This window comes from Chionomys nivalis, chromosome 15, assembly GCF_950005125.1.
Source record: "Chionomys nivalis chromosome 15, mChiNiv1.1, whole genome shotgun sequence".
NCBI lineage: Eukaryota > Metazoa > Chordata > Mammalia > Rodentia > Cricetidae > Chionomys > Chionomys nivalis.
Window position 1 is genome coordinate 5,388,041 of NC_080100.1, and position 17,216 is coordinate 5,405,256.

General features: G+C 41.4%; 1 protein-coding gene across 2 annotated transcripts in view; it reads right to left on the reverse strand.

Annotated features, from left to right (window-relative positions):
• Positions 1–16,847, reverse strand: part of LOC130887590 (zinc finger protein 58-like) — a 46,469-nt gene extending 29,622 nt beyond the window's left edge. Inside the window, exons 1-4 of one of the 2 annotated variants that reach the window (XM_057790109.1) lie at positions 16,785–16,847; positions 13,298–13,424; positions 12,133–12,228; positions 8,181–10,264 (exon numbers count right to left, since the gene is read on the reverse strand). In XM_057790109.1, the coding sequence (XP_057646092.1) occupies positions 8,892–10,264; positions 12,133–12,228; positions 13,298–13,424; positions 16,785–16,790 (1,602 nt within the window). In that variant the 5' untranslated portion in view covers positions 16,791–16,847 and the 3' untranslated portion in view covers positions 8,181–8,891. Of the gene's footprint in view, positions 1–8,180; positions 10,265–12,132; positions 12,229–13,297; positions 13,425–16,784 lie in introns of those variants that run through there. The other variant, XM_057790107.1, reaches the window with a different exon arrangement.
• Positions 16,848–17,216: the final 369 nt, after the last annotated feature.

Below are 17,216 nucleotides of genomic sequence, written 5' to 3' on the forward strand. Positions count from 1 at the left end.
CTGAGCAACAGTGTTCTGATGAGAACTATAAGATAGGTGAGAAATATAATTGCTGATGCTATTTTCTTATTTAAAAATTTTCTAATTTTAGATTTTATGTTTTTCATATATTTTGAGTAATGTCCCAGGATGATCTATGAGAACAGTCACACATCATTTTTCCTTTTTATCAATAGAGGGAATATGAGCAGTTTATGTAATAATAAGGTATTTTGTAATAATTTCATGGTTAAGCTTTGGATTCTCTTCCTCAGTTATGGTATGGTTACCTCCTCAAACACTATCTTCCAGGCTTCTGGAGTGTCCCCTACACAATGCACATCCAACACTCAGGACAACGTTACTGGGGCTTCTCTCTCCTACCACACTGCTCCAGAGCATGCTCTCTTAAGGAAGTTCAGTTGGCATTTTTCTTTGCATCACCAACAGCTCCCAGGTAATGACACCAAGACTTCTTAATAATTAAAAACGTTTGGCCTTTAGCTTATTTTTGTCCCAAAATAACCCCTTTATTTATTTAGGTTTTTCAAGACAGGGTTTCTCTGTAGCTTTGAAGCCTGTCGAACTCATAGAGATCCTCCTGTCTCTGCCACCCAAGTGCTGGAACTAAAGTCGTGCACCACCACTGCCTAGCTTCCACTAATTCTTAGAGCTTAATTTAACCTGTTTCTATTCATCTATGTTCTGCCTTGGGGCTTTTGCTTTTCTTTCATTCTGTATGTCGTACTTTCTTGCTTCTTCTGTCAGTCTGTCTGTCCACTGGCAATTCTCTCTGTCTCTGTCTCCATGATTCCTCCTCTAACTTACTCTCTCTGCCTGGAATCCTGCATATACCTCCTGTCTAGATATTGGCTATTTAGCTTCATATTAGAAGAATAAGGTCCCTTAGGCAACAAATGCAAAACATCTTTCCATAGATAGACAAATATTCCATAAACAAATCGAAAATCTTTGTCCATAGTTAAACTTTCTATGTGTTGTTTATGTCTTATTTCCATTGGTTAATAAAGAAGCAGATTTGGCCAATAGCCAGGCAGAGTAGAGCCAGGTGGGAAATCCAAGCCAAGGTACAGGGAGCAGAAGCTTGGAGTTAGGGAGACACCAGTAGCTGCCAGGGAAGCAAGATGCAAGGTAAAAAGTCATAAGCCTCTGGTAAAATAAGGACTAATGGGTTAATTTAAATGCAAAAGGTAGCCAGTAATAAGCCTGTGCCATTGGACAAACAGTTTCTAATAAATATTAAGCCTCTGAATGGTTTTTCAGGAACTGGCAGGCAAGAGAGAAACATCCACTTACAAATGGCACCCAACGTGGGCTTTCAAATTCTCATAAGGTCTGAAAAAGCTTACAAAGAAAGCTTCTGATATACAGAAACAGAACTACAATGAGCTTCCTAGTCTCATAGTCTCATGCAAACAGCAGCCCAGAGATGTGTGTCCCAAGTTGGTGGCCTGCAGGGTGGAGCTGGTTGCCAGCTGCTTTGAGCTACACAGCATATGGGGTTTCTGTAGTCTCACACAGGCCTCCGTACAGAGGGCCTAATCAGTCACATGCTGTATGGTAGACTTAGATCAAGCTCATCCAAACAAAACAGCTTAAAACACACAGAGTAAAAAGTGGTCCAGATGGAAAAACTTCTAAACAGGTTCGAGTGCTTTTTTAATGTGTGTAGGCATGAGAAAGGGGAAAAAATGGGTATAGACAGTTACATAAAGAAAGAAATAGTTTTAAAATATAAAATAACATCTTTAAAGAAAGAATAAAAATAATATAAAAGAACAAAAGCTACGGAAAATACAGAGGGAATTTGGATCCCGTCTATTATTGTATTGATTTTGTATTTTTTCATGGATGGCAAACAAGTTGCAACTCCTGGGAAACATGGAATTAAAAGAGAGACTGATAAGATACACCAACCTAAATATTTTCAAAATCCCTTAGCTTTAAAACAAAAGTCAAATAATATATTTCAAAAATGGAACTTAAAAGATGCACTGCTTTGGAGAAGCAGTGTTGTTTTTGTTTCCATAGGAAACAAGAAGCTATGAATTCGTTCCAGGTTAAGATGGCCCAAAGTTGATCATGGGAGACCTCCCAAAACTTAGCAGGTGTTACCGATAAACAAAAGGTTACCTTTTTTTAAACCTTGGTACTCTTAAGATTGGTTATTATCTCAAAATTTTATCAGGGACCCAAAGGATACTTCATCCACAGATAGGAGGCAAAGCTTGGAGAAAATGACATCCATGTTCCCAAGAGTTCAGGGGGGAAGGATGGTCTTTGGTTACTAGGTAGGCTATGAATGCTTGTTATAGAGAAAAATATAGAAATATAGAATAAAAGACAACTATATTTTGCATTGGTATGAATTTAGGTATAGTGATATACATTTAAAGTTATCACACTATATATATGTTTCTGTTTTTATGTTTAAAGCATTTTTATATATTGATACTAATTTAAGGTCCATTTTGTTAAACTACATATATATTTTTACTCTTGTTTAAAGTGCTATGTTCATGCAGCTAATTAAAAAATGTAATGTATGGTTAAGATATACAAATTAATAGTTATCTATATTAGTCAAGCTTATAGTTATGTTAGTTAGGTTTTCTAGATATGCAGAGATCTATTTCCGATAGATAGGTAATTCTCAAATACTCCAAAAACCAATAGAAAATGGCATTAAAATGTTTTTAGAACTTAAAACTTTCTTCGACAGTGAGACATGTCTTCCTGGCAGCACAAATTACTTCAACAAAAGGATGGGCATCAAAGAAGCTCCTTATGTTTGCTTTCAGTGTGGCAGGCTACCATTTGGGCACGAAACTGCTCTTGTCTGCCTGCTTGACTGTTGACTGCCGAACTTGCCAAACAAGATGGGACAGTCCTTCAGGGTTCCTGCCTCATGAGAGTCTGTTGGCATTCTACAGGCCACAGAAGAAAGCAACTGATAAATTTTGCCAAAATAAGTGGGACTGACCTTCAAATTCATGCTTCAATGAAAAATCTGCCTGATACTCTCTATCCTGCAGGCTGAAGATAGATGCCCCAATGTTACAGAAGAACTTTAGGTGAATGTTCAAGTAGCCAGATGTCTCTGTCATTTCTAGAGTTTTGGAAGTTGCTTACAATGCCATTCCTGTTTCTCCAGGTAATATTAAATCCTTCTAGGGTCTTTAATAGAGTTGAAAACTAGATATTTATAATTATAGGTTTTCATTGTTGCGATAAAAGTAAGTAGACTAAAAACCAAACCAAAATAGATCCCATTCTTTTTTAACCAGGACAGTGGCTCTCAACATGTGGGTCATGACCTCTTGGGAAACCTTCAACTACAAGAGTATTTAACCACAATAAATAACCTTAGCAAAATCACAGTTCTGATGTTGCAAGGAAAATAATTTTATGGTTAGGGGTCACCACAATATGAGGAACTGTATTAAAGGGTCACAGCATTAGGACACGTGACAATAGGGTGTCACCAAGAGGAGAGGAAAATTACCAGTGTTGAGAAAGGCAAAAGCCCAGAGAAGATGAAGATGAAAACATTAACATCTGAGAGAACCTGAGAAGGTGCACAAAGCAGAAGAAACTAAAAGAATCACTCCCCATACTGAACAGCACAACTACCACCATTCTACACAGGGCAAGTGTCTGCTGTCCTGAGGCCAATCTCCAGTGAGACGCTGTGGGTGGAAGGCAGTGGGACTATAACAGGGTATCATGAGAAGGGATTTAGTTAATAAAATTAACTGCAAACATATCAGGTAAATTTGAGACTGGAAAAATTTATTTTCTTTAGAGAAGAAATTCAAATAATGTCTGCCTAAGGTAGGTACATTGTCACTCATTAAAAATTGTTACACATGGGGGCTGGAGAGATGGCTCAGTGGTTAAGAGCATTGCCTGCTCTTCCAAAGGTCCTGAGTTCAATTCCCAGCAACCACATGGTGGCTCACAACCATCTGTAATGAGGTCCGGTGCCCTCTTCTGGCCTGCAGGCATACACACAGACAGAATATTGTATACATAATAAATAAATAAATATTAAAAAAAATTGTTACACATTTTTACTATGACTGGGAGGTGGAGATGGAACTGCACTTGAATAGAGGTCAGTTTTGGAGGGAGGCTTAGAACAACTGAAAGGACACAGTGATATGACAAGAACTCTTGCATCTCCTGTTGGTTTCCCAGAGAGTCAGACAAAAAACTAAAGACCACAAGGGCATTGATGGAAGTCAAAATGATTTGCAAAGAGCGGATGGGATTCCTGGTCAGGATATAAACAGTAGTAACCCTCCATTCAAAATGGCGGATCCATTGATTACATATCACAATGCTTAAAATACACACCACAGACATCATGAAGTAGCAACTCCTAGATCTTTAATCACATAACTGTGGCATGAAACAATCCCTAGTTTTTGCTTCAAGATACCAAGGTTTGCAATTTTATTACTTAGAAAGTGGATTAAATCATAAAAAAAAAAGGGAGAAATATAGTACCTGCTTTGGAAACATGAATTATTTAACTATAATTTTTGTTTCAAAATACATTTCAGGGCTGGAGAGATGGTTCAGCAGTTAAGAACATTGCCTGCTCTTCCAAAGGTCCTGAGTTCAATTCCCAGCAACCACATGGTGGCTCACAACCATCTGTAATGAGGTCTGGTGCCCTCTACTGGCCTTCAGGCACACATGCAGGAAGAATATTGTATACATAATAAATAAATATTTTAAAAATATATTTCAAATATGCTGTGTACATTATCTGTCATGGTGTATTTTTAGATTTTAATGGACCATACATTGTTTCTGAGTCTTCTTAAAGCAATACTGTGTGGAGTATATCCAATACAGATTGGGGCCATGCACTCTCATAGACCTGACTTAATTTCACATAGAGACTGCAATGGAAAGAACAACAGAATGCCAATATTGAAAGAGGTGGCCATGGAACCACACACACCTTTCAACTCAAAATATGTCGCTGCATTTGATAACGACCATGGAGGACACTTTTATAAACTGAATTGACAACATAATGAAAATTGGTGCTGCTTGGGGTTATTCCTTGCATGTGTTTGATCCTGTTTAATTCATTTGCAATATCTCTCCATGGCCTCTGACATAATCATATAGAATGATCAACAGAAACTGAATGTCATCACCCAGCACCTCCGCTCCAGGGTTTCCCAGAGACGACATGTCTAACACAGCACGGTCATACATGAGCTGTAAACACAAGTGACTCCTTCCCTCATGCTAACATTAGAATACAGTGAAAGAAGCCTGGGAGGAAAGACACAGGACTGTCAGCAAGGGGAACTGGACTGGACCTGTGGGAGAGCAGAACCCACCATTAGCAGTTTGATTTACTGGATGGATATGCAGTGTCCTATGTGAAGGACAGGAGAAGAAGTGGTTTTGTTTATGTTACATGTTGGCTCAGTCAGCAGAGGTTAAGCACACACAGTTTGTAAATAAAAAGGTGTTGACTGCATACATTTGTCAAGGTGCTCACTGTAACAAACAGGAAAAGCGCCATAAAGTATTTATCACATCATTAAAGTTGAAATCTTGCCTGTCATAGCCGTGGGTAGCATATGCTGGCTTGGAATTACACCCTCACAAACGCAGAGATGACAGGGATGTGCCTCAGAGGAGACTGATGTTTCTTTTCTGTCACAGGTCTGGTTACTAAAATCCCAGGAATACACACAGGTCTGGGAGTTCTCCTCACCTGCTGACCTGACACAAAAGCCTGGCACTGTAACACAAGGCCATGAGAGCTTTTCACCTGTTCCTAGGGACCCTGCTCTGGACCAGCTCAACAAGCTTAAGGCCAGATCAAGACATTGACACAACCATTGTGGGCCAAGCGGAAACCCTGTAATTTATTGGTCCATCCACCCTACATTACAGATGGGGGACCTTTCCAGGCCTTAAGGAAACCCAGACCTCAATTTGAGGCCTGTAGTCAGCTTCTACAGATAGTCCCTCTGTGTGTGAGCTGTTTTCTCACCCCTAGTCAAAGTTATCGATAGCAGCTCATCCTGGCAGACCTTTCTGCTTTCTTCCAGAACTTACCACCTGAGATCTGTGGCACCTCAGATTTTTTTCCTTCCTGTGTTCTTTAACTGGCAGAGAAAACGAAAACAATGTAAACTGTCTCCCTCACTCACCCTGCCTCTCCTGTCCCGGCCGCTTCTACATCCCACTTGTTCTGGCAGTTTCCGTGGCTGTGGCTGGCCCCATTCATAGGGCCGATAATAACAATCTATTTGTTCTCCCAGCAACCTGCCTTCCCATCTCCCTTAAGGAACAGATGCCTGAGGTCTCCAGGATGGCAGTTAACTGGATGCCCCTACAGGCACACCTCCCGCTGAGTGTGAGCCCACCAATTCCCGACTCTCTTTCCCCTGTGTAGTGCCATGACCACAGGAAGTAAACAGACTTGAGTAGGTGCCCCTAAACCCAAAAAGTCTGGGATGTTTGGGTGGAAGCGTCACATCAGCCCCTGGTATCCATACATCCAAAGAACCTGAAATGTTTGGGTAAAGGCTTCACCCCAGCACCTGGCATCCATATAACCAGAGTATGAAATGTTTGGGCAAAAGATCCATCCCAAGTCCACTCCCCTGGGAGTTGCCTCAGTCCAGACTCCACCTCAGAGAAAGACCCCCTCCCCAGAGATGCTGAATACCACTCCCACAAAGTATTTAAACAGCACCCAGAAAACACATGGTTTTCTGGTCATCCTTTCCTATCTCCTCTTGGAGGGCTGGAAAGCCATTATGGAACGTTGATATCCATCAACCCTGGACTTTTTCAAATTCGGTTTGATTTGGTCTTATTCGGATGATTTCATCAGCAGAGAGGCTTATCGGGGAACAGAAATTTTCTTTTTTCTTTTTTCTTTTTTTGGTTTTTCGAGACAGGGTTTCTCTGTGGCTTTTGAGCCTGTCCTGGAACTAGCTCTTGTAGACCAGGCTGGTCTTGAACTCACAGAGATATGCCTGCCTCTGCCTCCCGAGTGCTGGGATTAAAGGCGTGCACCACCATCGCCCGGCGGAAACAGAAATTTTCGTGAATATCAAGTACGTTACATTAGGCCGGCTACAAAGCAAAGGAAGGGTCAGAAACTGTTTGCTCTGAAGATACTGAGATATCTCACAGCATTCATACGCGTATGGGTCAGCTAGAAAAGTGTGTTTCCCCACCAAAGCTGCTCAGTGAGCTCCCAACTCCCCGTCAGGAGCAGGTAGTCAGCTGACCATCCTTAGCTTGCAACCCAACCCTGGACCTTGCTCTGTCATCTACTCCGCGCAGCTTTCCTGTCCCAGAAGCCCAAGCGGCACTCGGGCTGCACGCGGCGTCCTAAGTAAACCATCACTCAGGGCACAGTCCCTGTCGCCCTCTTCTTCCCAGCCCTGACCTGCAACCTCAGGCGTCCCAGTCAGTTGAGCACCGCACCTCCAAGGCAGCTTCTCCTGCCCTCCCACCCAGGCCAGGTCCGCTCCCTCCAAGATGGACCCCGTAACCCACACAGTGCCTCAGGCTGCGCTCCACCCTGGACCAACCTCCGTGTCAAAGACTCAACGGGAATGCACACACAACAGGCAGGACTCTCACCCAACTTTCAGGAAGAGATACACGTGGAGACCTAAGCCGGAATGAGATTTCCTGGACGGCTTCTTGTGACGTCACAGACGCAAGCACTACATTTCCCAGAAATCTGCGCGAAGTATAAATGGCTTTTTAGGAGGGACGCAATTAAAAACAACTAAACCTAAAGAAAATAAGTGCTATATCCAAGTTGAATATCCCCGAAAATGAAACTCCACAGCACTGGATTCCGAAAGCACAAGAGAGTTTTTAATATTTAATATCGAGTTTCGACTACGCTAATTAGTGGGTGAGCCAAAGTCAGCCTGGAACTCAGGGAAGCGGAGAACTTGTAAAGAGGAAACGCCATAATCAGGGGAGTTCATGTCCTGTTGTCTTGGGATTGGGTAAGGAGGGCTAGGGTAAGGTAGGTTTTGAAACCATTGGTCAGCTTAGGGGCGTGAAAACCCTAACAAAGGGCCAATAATAACTGACAAGGTTTTAGGGGCAGGATGCCTCCTAGGAACATCTGGACCTCCTTAAATTTAATGGCCCTGCTCCCTAGCTCCATCACTGGCTGTTTTCAGGGTATCTGTTCAAATTCTGCTACACCTCTGCAGCCACAGCTGCTGCCTCGCTGTGGGTGTCTTAGATGGCAAGAGTATTTATACAGTTTTAACTCTGTCTCTGTCCTTTTATTTTACCAATAAGGATTATCAATATAGATTCAAATGCTGGGTGAAAATCTGCTAGCTCAGAGAAGCAGAGCTTCTTACACACCAAGGGGGAGATACTAGAGCAGTTTGGATGACTTCATTGAGAAAAACAACAGTAACTATGCCACAGTCCAGATCTCAGATTCTGGGCAACCAATGGACAAAGCTGTGGCACGGTAAAGGATTCATGGAGCATTTATGGTTACAGAAGATGGAGACTTATTAATGCAGGCAAGTTTTAAACACATTGACTGAACAAACTGTGGGGAGTTACAGCAAAGAGAGGTCTCTGCTGTTCTCTGAGGACATTCTTAGTATTCGCGCCCTAGTAAGTTACATGTTGATGTTGACATCCCAAAGTGATGAACTATTCCAGGAGAATAATTTCTGATTTGTTAGCAAAGATTTTAACACATTTGACACACTCATGAAGTTTGCAGTCAGAATGAATCATTTGATGTGCTTTAAGAAGTAAACTTTTTTAAGATATGTGTTGAATTTCTCTCCTGCATTAACTATATCATGTGTTGAACAAGGATATTAAGATTAATAAAGTCTTTGCTACATTCCCCAAAATTTTAGGGATTCTCCACATAATGAGTATTTTATGTCATAAGAAGGATGAAGTTGAGGAAAAGCACTTGTCACAGTCTTCACCTTTGTAGGGATTCTCTCCAGTATGAAGTCTCTTGTGTCTACTAAGAGATGAGTTAAGATGAAAGGATTTGTGACATTCTTCACACGTGTAGGGTTTCTCTCCAGTATGAACTCTCTTATGATTTCTAAGGGATGAATTACAATGAAAGGTTTTGTTACATTCTTCACATGTATAGGGTTTCTCTCCAGTATGAAGTTTCCTGTGTCTCCTAAGGGAATTGAGATAAGGAAAGGCTTTGTGACATTCTTCACAATTGTATGGTTTCTCTCCAGTATGAATTCTTTGGTGAACCCGAAGATCCCTAGACTTTGAAAACCTTTTGCTGCAGTGTACACAGGTATGACAATTGTCTTCAGAATGGATTTTTTGATGTTGTCTAAGGGATACAGATGAGTTAAAACATCTGTCACACTTCTTACACTTATAGGATTTCTTTCCATTATGAACTTTCTTGTGTCGTCAAAGGGATGAGTGATAATGGAAGGCTTTGTCACACTCCTCACACTTGTAGGGTTTCTCTTCCATATGAACTCTCCTGTGTGTCTTAAGGGATGAGTGGTAATGAAAGGCTTTGTGACATTCGTCACACTTGTAGGGTTTCTCTCCAGTGTGAATTGTTTGATGATCCCGAAGAGCCCTAGAACAGGGAACCATTTGCCGCAGTGTACGCAGGTATAAGGACTGTGTGCTGAATGGATTGTTTGATGTCGTCTGAGGGATAAAGAAGACTTAAAGCTTCTGCCACAGTCCTCACACTTGTAGGGATTGTCTTTACAGTGAATTGTCTGATGTTGCCAAAGGGATGAAATGAAGCAAAAACATTTGCCACACCTCTTACACTTGTATGATTTCTTTCTAGTATGATTTCTTCGATGTTGTCTAAGGCATGAAAACGAGAAGAAACAACTGCCGCATGCTTTGCATTTGTAGGGTTTCTCTCTAGAATGAATCCTTTGATGTTGCTTCAACATTGAAGGATAGTAAAATGATCTGCCACATTCTCCACACTTGTAGGTTTTTTCATCAGTATGATTTTTCTGGTGTATAAAAAGAGATGAGCGAGTATTGAAGGCCTTGTAACATTCTTTACACGTGTAGGGTTTTTGACCAGTGTGAAGTCTCTGGTGTATAGAAAGTGCTTTATAAGAACTAAGGCCCTTACCACATTCTTCACACTTGTAGGGTTTCTCCCTTGTATGAATTCTCTGGCATTGAATATGTAGTGAGTTATAATCAATGGTCTCGGAGAAAATACTAAAATCTTCGGGTATTGTTCCTGTAGAGCAAAAGTTGAGATATTAATAAAGGTTAGAAAATATTCTTCATACTTACAATGCTTATCTTTTAGAAGAAAATATTTATTAATACACATTAAAGCAATGAAAAATGAGTCATTTCAAACTTAGAGGCACTACATATAAATGATAAAATATTGTAAAAGAAATAATCTATACTTTTATTAAGTAGAATAATGTGTAACATGTGGGCCTGCTTGTTGGGGTTTCTGTCCTCCTACCAAGTACTACAGCCGTTTGGCCCCAAAGATAATCACACAAAGAATCTATATTAATGATAAACTGATTGGCTCGTTAGCACAGACTTCTTATTAACTCTTTTAACTTACATTAGCCCATTATTCTAGTATATGTTAGTCACATGGCTCAGTATCTTTTATGGCAGGGGAGGTCACATCTTCCTTCTTCCATGTCTGGGCAGGACTGGGGAGGAATGGGCTTCCTCCTTCCCTGTAATTCTCCTGTTCTCATTGCCCCGCCTCTACTTCCTGTCTGGTTGTCCTGTCTATCTTGCCTGGCTACTGGCCAATCACTGTTTATTTAAAACATAATTGACAGAATACAGAATTGTCCAGCACCAATAATGGAACATCCAAATAGAACATAGATATAATGGCATATAATTCAAAGTTAAATAGCTAAGTAAGTTGCAAGGGCATTTTACTAAGAGAAATAAACTGATTAAATGCATAGAGATTTTTATATTGCAGGATACCACAAATTATAAAATAGCTGAGTTCTGGTAAGAGAAAGTTATTTTTGACTTTGTAAATTTGAGACATAGTCTAATGCAAACATTTACTACATTTACAATACAGTTTTACTTTGGGGGTACAAAAGATATGCTGCACATGTAGACAGTGTACATAAAGACAAAATTCATAGTTCAAATTCAGGACATTATTTTACATTTTATTTGAAAGACCAGAAAATATATACCTGAAACATATTGAAACATGGTAAAAACAAAACAAAACAAACAAAAAGCAAACAAAAAACCCTTCAGATTCACTTATGCATGGGGCAAATTTGGTTAAGACAATAAAGATATGAAAAAATTACTTCTTTCCTTTTTTGTTTGTTTTGGTTTTAGAAGACAAGGTTTGGCCGGGCGGTGGTGGCGCACGCCTTTAATCCCAGCACTTGGGAGGCAGAGGCAGGCGGATCTCTGTGAGTTCGAGACCAGCCTGCTCTACAAGAGCTAGTTCCAGGACAGGCTCCAAAAAACCACAGAGAAACCCTGTCTCGAAAAAAAAAAAAAAAAAAAAAAGAAGACAAGGTTTTTCTATGAAGACCTTGCTCTGTAACTCACTATCTAGACCAGGCTGACCTCAAACACAATATTAGAGGGAGAAAAACATTTCTACCTTCCATTATGCAGTCCTCTGTACCTGCCATCAGAGGTAATCCTAAAGTAAGAAACTGAAACAAATTTAAGTTCAATTTTTCCTTCAATATGGAATAATATTAAAATCAGATGTACTTAAAGTAAGTGGTTATTGGGCCAGGAGTGGTGACACACTTTTAAATCCAGCACTCAGGAGCAGAGGCCGAAAGATCTTTTTGAGTTCAGTGCTAGCCTGGTCTACAAAGCCAGCTCCATAACCGTTAGGGCTACAGAGAAACTCCTTAGAGGTCTGTAAGTAGAAGCATAGCTTGTAATTGGGAAAATCCAAAGTTTAAGAGACTTAAATCGTCATAAAACTGAGACATGTGCTTTGACAACAAAGACAAGGAGAGACCTAAAGAATGATTCCCATAATATTATGTTTCAGGGGAAAGGGGAAAGCTTCACTTTCTGCTGGATCTCAGGACCTCAGCTCTGCCCCATCCCCTCAGTCCCACACACCTGGGTGCACCGTGGCTGCCGCTTGTCTCTCCCCATCTGAAGGCTCTGGTCTTTGCTCCAGAAATGTCACCAGGTGTGACTTAGGGACACCAAGACCTGTTTGTAAATAAAGAGAAGTTTTTTATGTATTCTTTTACTCGGAATTGAAATGTCCCTTCCTGTACACAGCTTATAAGGACAGAGATGAGGAAACAAATGATTGCAGACAATCAGTTCCTTAAGTGTTTTCAGACAGGATCACTGCAACACAAGATGGAATCTACAATATCCAGAGTGTGAGTTTTATTTCAAGGGAAAAAACAGTAAAACTGAATTGTAAAATACTTCAAGTAAAAAGTGACCTCCACCTCTCATGCCTGGATTTCTAAAAGTTGCACTAGAGTGTGGGAAAGACATACCCATCTCGGAAAGGTTAAACACGGATGAAAGCAAATACTGTTAGGAATCTTCCTGTTTTCATTATTTATATTAATTTTTCATATGCATTAGTGTTTTCTACAGATGTATGTTTCTATGAGATTGATTTGATAATCTAATTAATTTTTATCAATAAAAAAATCAGAAGTCAGATATCAGCTAAGAAACTAAAAGATCAGAGAAGCACCTACCTCTTCCATTCCACCATCCAAAAGTGCAGAGCTCCTGTCTCAGCCCAGTTTTCCATTTCCTGTTCCCCTCTCTACAGTCTTCCATATCTCTATGGTCAGCTGGTGGCTAGTTCTACCCTCTGACTCCAACCAAGCTTTATTTGTTAGAACACAACACAATTAAAATATCACACAGCAGGAGGTTGTCAGACCTTGGATTTACAAACAACTGTGAGCTGCCATATGAGTGCCGGTGATGTGGGATTTCCTGCCTGGGCTAACAGGCCAAACAGTGTTGTAATTAATATAGTTTCTGTCTGATTATTCGTATCTGGGCGGCAGGAAGGAAAGTCCAGTTTCCTTCTACTTAATGGTCCTCTAGAAGAGCAGCCATTGCTCTTAACAACTGAGCAATCTCTCCAGCCCCGAAATGATTTTTAATATAGCGATATCCTTAATCTTTTTGAAAACGAAGGATATGAATATCACTGTTGAAATGCTCCCATGAGAAACCACACAAAGTGAGGAAGCTACATGTTGATGGTGAAATAAGAAGTCACTATAGAGGAGATGCTCACGCAGGAATTCAAGGTGGCTGTAATTCTCCAGCATCACATCCCTGTACAGATTCCACTGAGCAGAGTCCAGACATTCCCTCTCTTCTGGAAAGAACTCGATGGCCACATCCCAGAAGGACAGCATTTCCTGAAATAAAGATCAGCAAATGATACCACACTTTAATTAAAACCATAAATAATTTAAATGACAAGGGGCATTGGGCTGGATAGAACTGTAACTAGCTAGGGCCAATTTGAAAAGAGAGAAATAATTGAAAAAATTCCTACCAAGACTGTCCTGTAGCCAAGTCTAAGGGCATTTTCTGAACTAGTGATTCCTATGAGACAGCACTGCCCACTTTGGTGGTGCCTGCACTGGGCACGCAGTTCTACATGGTCCGGGAAAGCAGTCTCGGGGAGTGTCAGCAGTGTTCTTCTGTGGCCTGTTCTCCACCTCATGCCTCAGGTTCCTGCCCTGAATTCTCTCAGTGATGGACTGTCACCTGGAGTTGGAGTCTAAAATAACCCTTTCTTCTCCAAGCTGTCTCTCATCAGGGGCTTTAGCACAATAGAAACCCTTAGACAGGCACCACGGATTTGTCCAGGATGAAAGAGAGCTAGAAATGTTCTTACACAGGTAGTAATATCCTCAGACATGCCTGAAGTGCCCACATGATCTCATACTGAACATCGGTAGTGAAGACAAGGTAAACGAGCCCGTAAGCCCAGGTAGACACGATCCATTTCAGAAAGACATGTAAAATGAATGCAGCCACAGAACATGCATTTAATGTCATGTGCTCCTACACACCACACACATATGCATTCCTCACAGGACAAAGTCACATTGTGGGGGAAGGGATTTCTCAACAGTTCATGCGCACAATCATGACAGTGAAGTGGAATGAAAATACAGAGTCTGATGTAGCAGCTCTGGCTGTGCTGTGGGCTCAGGATTTCTACAGAGTTCAGTAATGATGCAGATGACAGGGACCCGGGACATGAGAAGGAGCAGGCAAGGGGAAGAACTCACAGACTAAATATCATTTAAGTATCTGATCATATGAGAAAATAGGCAAGTACAGGACTAACAACACTGCTTGAGAATTTAAAATAGAGCAGACATCTCTGGATCTTAACGTCACTTTCCCTTTCTACCTTTTCTCTGCTACTGATGAAGAGGATTGTGGTATTCCTAAAGCATTTCCTAACACAAAGCATTATAAGGCACAGAAGTTGGAAATGTAATGTTTTTTTTTTCCATTTGCCTGTGATATCAGGAAGCAAATACTTGGACTTCCTTTTTGTGGTCCATTAGTTTAACTATGCAAAAAGGTTTTCTATCTGCTTGTTTTGCACATAGGACACTTGTGCATAAGTGTGCTGTAGCTGAAAAATATAATTTCTAATGGTATTTTCACATTTCAAATCTTTCTACTTTTAGATTTTATGCTTTTCATATATTTTGAGTAACATACAAGAATGATCTATGAAAATAGCCACACATCATTTTCCCTTTTTATCAATACAAGAAATATCAACAATTTATGTTATTTTAATAATTTCATGGTTAAGCTTTGGTTTCTCAGGTATGGTATGTTCACCCCTAAACACTTCCTTCCAGACTCCGGAATGCACCCTACATAAGGCACATCCAGCATTTGGGAAACTGTCATGGGGCTTCTCCCTCCCATCACGCTGCCCCAGGACACTCAGTCTTCAGCAAGGCAGTTAACATTTCTATTTGGGCCGTCAACAGCTCCCAAGTAATGACACAGAGACTTCTTTTTAACTATGGAAGCTTGGCTGTTACCTTATGCTTGTCCCACTACGTCTTCTAACTTAATTCAACCTCTTCCTAGTCATCTACACTTTCCCTTGGGGCTTGATTAATATTTCACTCTGTGTGTCCTGCTTTCCTGCCTCCTCTGTGTCTGACTCCATGAGTCCTCCTCTTCCTTACTCTCTCTGCATGGAAGTCCCGCTTATTCCTCCCACCTAGGTATCGGTCATTTAGCTATGAGATGAGTCAGGTGCCTTATGCAGGCAAGGTAAACAAATGCAGCACGTCTTTCCATAGTGAAACCAATACTCCACAAGCAAACGGGAACCTCTTTACATAGTTAAAATGATGATCCACAAAAAGGAAGTCCAAGTATTTGCTTCCTGACATCACCGGTAAATGGAAAAAAAAAAAACATTACATTTCCCAACTTCTGTGCCTTATAATGTTTTGTGTTTAACAAATCCCTCTTATGAGTTTCAATTCATATGTTTAACATATTGATGAGATCATGTGTCATTTACCTCTGTCTTCCTGAAATAACTACCAGTTTCACCAATATTGTCACAATTGGCAAGAGTGTAATTTTTCTGTGAAAATTTATTAAACTGAAATTTGTCATTTTCCCCTCTATCTCCTCATTGCAGCTTCTCTCAAGTACCCCAACAATCTACCTCAGATATATTGTTCATTGTTCTCTAATTAATAGTTACACACAGCACATAACTGTGCATATCTACACTGTGCATCCCTACTATAATGAAGGTTCTAGTCTTGTGTTTGACCCCTGCTCAGATCATTTGCAATATTTCTCTGTGGTCTCTGGCATCGTTAGGTAGATGGATCGGCAGGAACTGAGTGTCATCACCCAGCACCTCCGATTCAGAGTTTCCCAGAGATGACACGTCTAACCCAGGACGGTCCATGCATGAGCTGTAAACACAAGTAACTCCTTCCCTCACACTGACATTGAAATACAGTGAAAAAAGCCTGGGAGAAAAGAAAAAGAACTGTCAACTAGGGGAATGGGACTCAAACTGGAAGAGCAGGAATTCAACACTACCAGTTTCCATTATGGGTTAGATATGGCACTGCCCCATGTGGAGGACGGTGCAGGAAGTGGTTTTGTTCTGGCTCACTGTAAGAAGCATCTGCTCACAGAGGAACCTCTGCTGTGAGGACAGGGAAGGCATCCCAGCTGCAGCTGCAGACAAAGACCCAGGAATGAAATCACAGCAGCCGAGTCTCAGATTAAATTGAAAGAAGCAAACTGTAAGAAACCAGAGAAAATCAGAAGAAAGTCACATCGGATCAGTTTGCTTTAAAGATACTGAGAAATCCGACATCACCCACATGAGAAAGGGTCAGCTAGTGAGGCTGGCTTCCCCACAAAAGCTGCTCAGTGAAGTGAGCTCCCAGCTCCCCCTCAGGAGCAGTCAGCTGACCATCCTTAGCTTGCAACCCTGGACCTTGCACTGTCATCTACTCCGCGCTCCCGAGCTGCTCTCCTGTCCCAGAAGCCCAAGGCGGACTCGGGCTGCACGCGGCGTCCTAAGGAAACCATCACTCAGGGCACAGTCCCTGTCGCCCTCACCCCAGTCAGTTGAGCACAGCACCTACAAGGCTGCTTCTCCCTGAGCTTCTTCAGCCAGCCCAGGTCCGCTCCTTCTAAGACGGCCCCGCACCGCGCACAGTGCCTCAGGCTGCCCTGCACCCTGGACCAACCTCCATGTCAGAGACGCAACAGGAATGCACAGCAGGCGGGACTCTCGCACAACTTTGGGGCACACGTACAAGTAGAGACCTAGAGTGTGGGATTTCCTGGAAGGCAGTCTGTGATGTCACAGTAGCGGGGACTACATTTCCCAGTAATCTGCGCGAAAGATAAATGACCCATAGGAAGAATGAAATTCTAAACAAAAGATTATGTGGGGTAGTGGGCGGGGGGAGAGAAGAGGAAGCAGAAATTAAAAATACAGCATGTGGGGAGGGGCTCACTAAGGAATCTGGAGAAACATTTTCGTAAGGCAAAATCGCAATCATATCACAGGCTATTTTTGTAAGGCAAACAGTGCAGACATCATGGGTCATAAACTCACAACAGGTTGAAACACTTTTAGCAAGGTACATTAGGCTTAGGAAACAGAAACTTGTTCT